This window comes from Trachymyrmex septentrionalis, unplaced genomic scaffold (genome assembly GCF_001594115.1).
Source record: "Trachymyrmex septentrionalis isolate Tsep2-gDNA-1 unplaced genomic scaffold, Tsep1.0 scaffold6, whole genome shotgun sequence".
Classification (NCBI taxonomy): Eukaryota; Metazoa; Arthropoda; class Insecta; order Hymenoptera; family Formicidae; genus Trachymyrmex; species Trachymyrmex septentrionalis.
The window spans coordinates 2,653,255-2,656,027 of NW_017305778.1; the positions used below are offsets into that span (position 1 = coordinate 2,653,255).

Consider the following 2,773-nt stretch of genomic DNA (forward strand, 5'->3'; position numbering starts at 1 on the left):
TAATTGGTAAAACACACAGAGGACTTTAAGATCCCCTTAAAGTGTCACGATCGATCTCGATCGAGGAAGTAAAGATTGTAACTCACCTCGATAAGGTGCCCTTGAGCAGAGGATTCCTGTCGTCATAATATCCACCGGACGAAGGCATCTTCAAGTAATCCAAACAACGGGCACGTGGCACTGGTCACTAACACTACGGCACTGCATCACTTTACATTAATTGTACGCGCGATCTGATCCCACTGCGTTAACTCTCTCCATTCACCGATCGTCTACTACCGGTATAGCCCAGACGACGGTTTACCTTGACGATTGTTACACGCACGACACATCGTCCCAGATGACAATGACAGCAACAGGCCACGACAGCAACGACGACAAGGATGAAGACAAAACGCGTATGATCGACTCACCAACGACTCTGTGGAGAAATCAATTCTCCACACACGGAAAAACACGGAAAGTCTCGAGAAATACTCCAAGACCAGGACAGTCTTCTTCTTCCTGGTATCTTATCTTTCCTCTTATTCTTCCACTTCGTATCGTACTGCGCTTTCTTTCCTTATCGTCTTCTCGCTGCAACAACCTTTCTCCTGGTTGCCTCCTTGTTTGGTATCGACGTACATAAATTCTTCACAAGTCTTCTGCTGCTTTTCTCCTTTCTCAATAATTTAACTATAATTTAACATTCCAGCGGATCTCGCCAAATTGTTTTGATGAATTTCACGCTTCTGTCCCTTCAATCTTTTCACTCGAAGTCTGTCAGATCTCGTACGAATTAACGTCCCGCGGTTGGTCTCGATCTCTTATTTATATTCCTACACTATAATAGACTATACAAACTTTTTTTTCTATTCCTGGCTTTCGCCAAATATCAAATATATATCTATTTCACTTTAAGTAGAAGAGCGTGTGAGAAATATACACGGGATAGACGAGTGAGGTAAGAACAATGTTTGTAAACCAAAGGTCTGTTCGCGTTGCTTGCACTTTTTGCACTCAATTTTTGCCTGTACACTTTTTCTCTTTTCAACATATATATATATACTTATTTCACTTTAAATGCAAAATTTTTCACGATTTCAGGCAATTTCAAGCAACGCGAACAAACCTCGAATCCCCTTCTTGGCTTCTTAATCACAAAAGAGAATAAAATCCTATCTATAGTTTCACTATAAATTTCAAAAGTTTACACTAGTTCAACAGACCTCTTTCACTTGGCGCCAATCGCGAACGCCAGCGCGACGATTGGTGCGCGCGCGCGCGCCCGCGCGCGAGAGTGTAGCACTTCCAACGGACGGCGCGGTCGTAAACAAACTCGACGGCGAAGGACACTCGGCGCGCGCGAACACGATTCGGCACTCCGATAACCCGATCGCGCCGCGCCGCGCGGCGAGAAGGTTCCAAGAAGCCAGGCGACGTTCGCCACCGGTTGACTGATCGACTGCGCGAGCACGCGTGCGCGAACGCCACGGTGTCTCTCTCTCTCTCTCTCTCCTCCTCCCCCTCCCCCTCCTCTTTCGCGCAGCTTCGCGCTCTCTCCTTTTCTCGCGGCTCCTCTCCCCTCCCCCCCCCTCGGCGATCACCAGATGTGGCGTCGCGACGGCGACGTCGCTTCGTCGGCTCGCACGGGAAGATACCTTCAGCCCATCCGTTCTTGCCGGGGTCTTTCCCACACCTGTGGACAGAATTCAACGGTTGTCAACGTACTCCTTTCTCTATCTTTCTCACTTGATTCACACACGTGCGCGCACGTGTACCATCTGGCCGCGACTGGCCGCGTCAACACGTGCGGCCGCCGCTACCAAACATGGCCGCCTGCCTGTCAATCCCCTCTCCCCTTCAGCCAGTAGCAGAAGACACGACACGATACGTGATGACGTGATACGACGCGACGAACGCTCCGCAACTTGCGAAAATGTGATAGATATAGAATAATTTTAAAGCACTCGATTCGAGATTTTTTTTTAGAGTTGGAGACTGAGCAAACTCCGATTTCATTGCACTATTTTACTAAGTAAACAAATAAAACTTAAGAGAGAGTTGATCAATAGATTTATTTAAAAAATTAACAGAGAAAATGACGAGCACTATTGGTGCGCACAAATTAAAATTCATAATTATTAACTTAAATTACGTTTTACAAATAAGAATCTCCGAATGTTTTGGCTTATTTTTTCTTCAGTTATTCTTTCATAATATAATTATGTTTATATCGAGAAAAGATATGAACAAAACTGTATGTTAAAGCTTTTGTTTTTAAGCGATTTTGCCAGTTGATTTAACATCAATTAAGTTAATCGGAATTGAATTGAAGTATGCCTATTTCTATCAATGTAGATTAATTTTAATCTCGGTTTAATTTACTTGTATCTTTTTCTAATTGTAAGTACTAAAAAAGAATAAAGAATAAATTGATTACAACAAAAATATATTAGATAAACCGCTCATATAAATTTCGAACAATAAAATACCATTACTACTGGACTGCTCTTCTGATCATTTTGACTACCCTTTCTCGTTGTTAACCAAAGAATTGGTTTGATTTCTACATTTTATATAAGTTTTAGAATTTGACTTAGTATAACATGGTTGAATCATTAATGCATATTGCTGATTGTAGATGGTTGATCCGATTTTAATACTTTTGTATACCGTTACCGAAATTAATTTGTAAATTTTAATATGTTCGTTTAATTATTGTTAAGAGTTTTTATTTATTTTTAGACACGGCTGAAGAGGACCAAGTATCGAAACGTTCCGTTGAAATGAT

General features: G+C 42.2%; 1 protein-coding gene across 3 annotated transcripts in view; it reads right to left on the minus strand.

The window, feature by feature from the left end:
* Positions 1 to 401, minus strand: part of LOC108752307 (AF4/FMR2 family member 4) — a 275,024-nt gene extending 274,623 nt beyond the window's left edge. For all 3 annotated transcript variants that reach the window (XM_018493052.1, XM_018493054.1, XM_018493051.1), the window contains exon 1: positions 87 to 401. In XM_018493052.1, the coding sequence (XP_018348554.1) occupies positions 87 to 148 (62 nt within the window). In that variant the 5' untranslated portion in view covers positions 149 to 401. The remainder of the gene's footprint in view (positions 1 to 86) is intronic.
* Between the last annotated feature and the right edge of the window lie 2,372 nt (positions 402 to 2,773).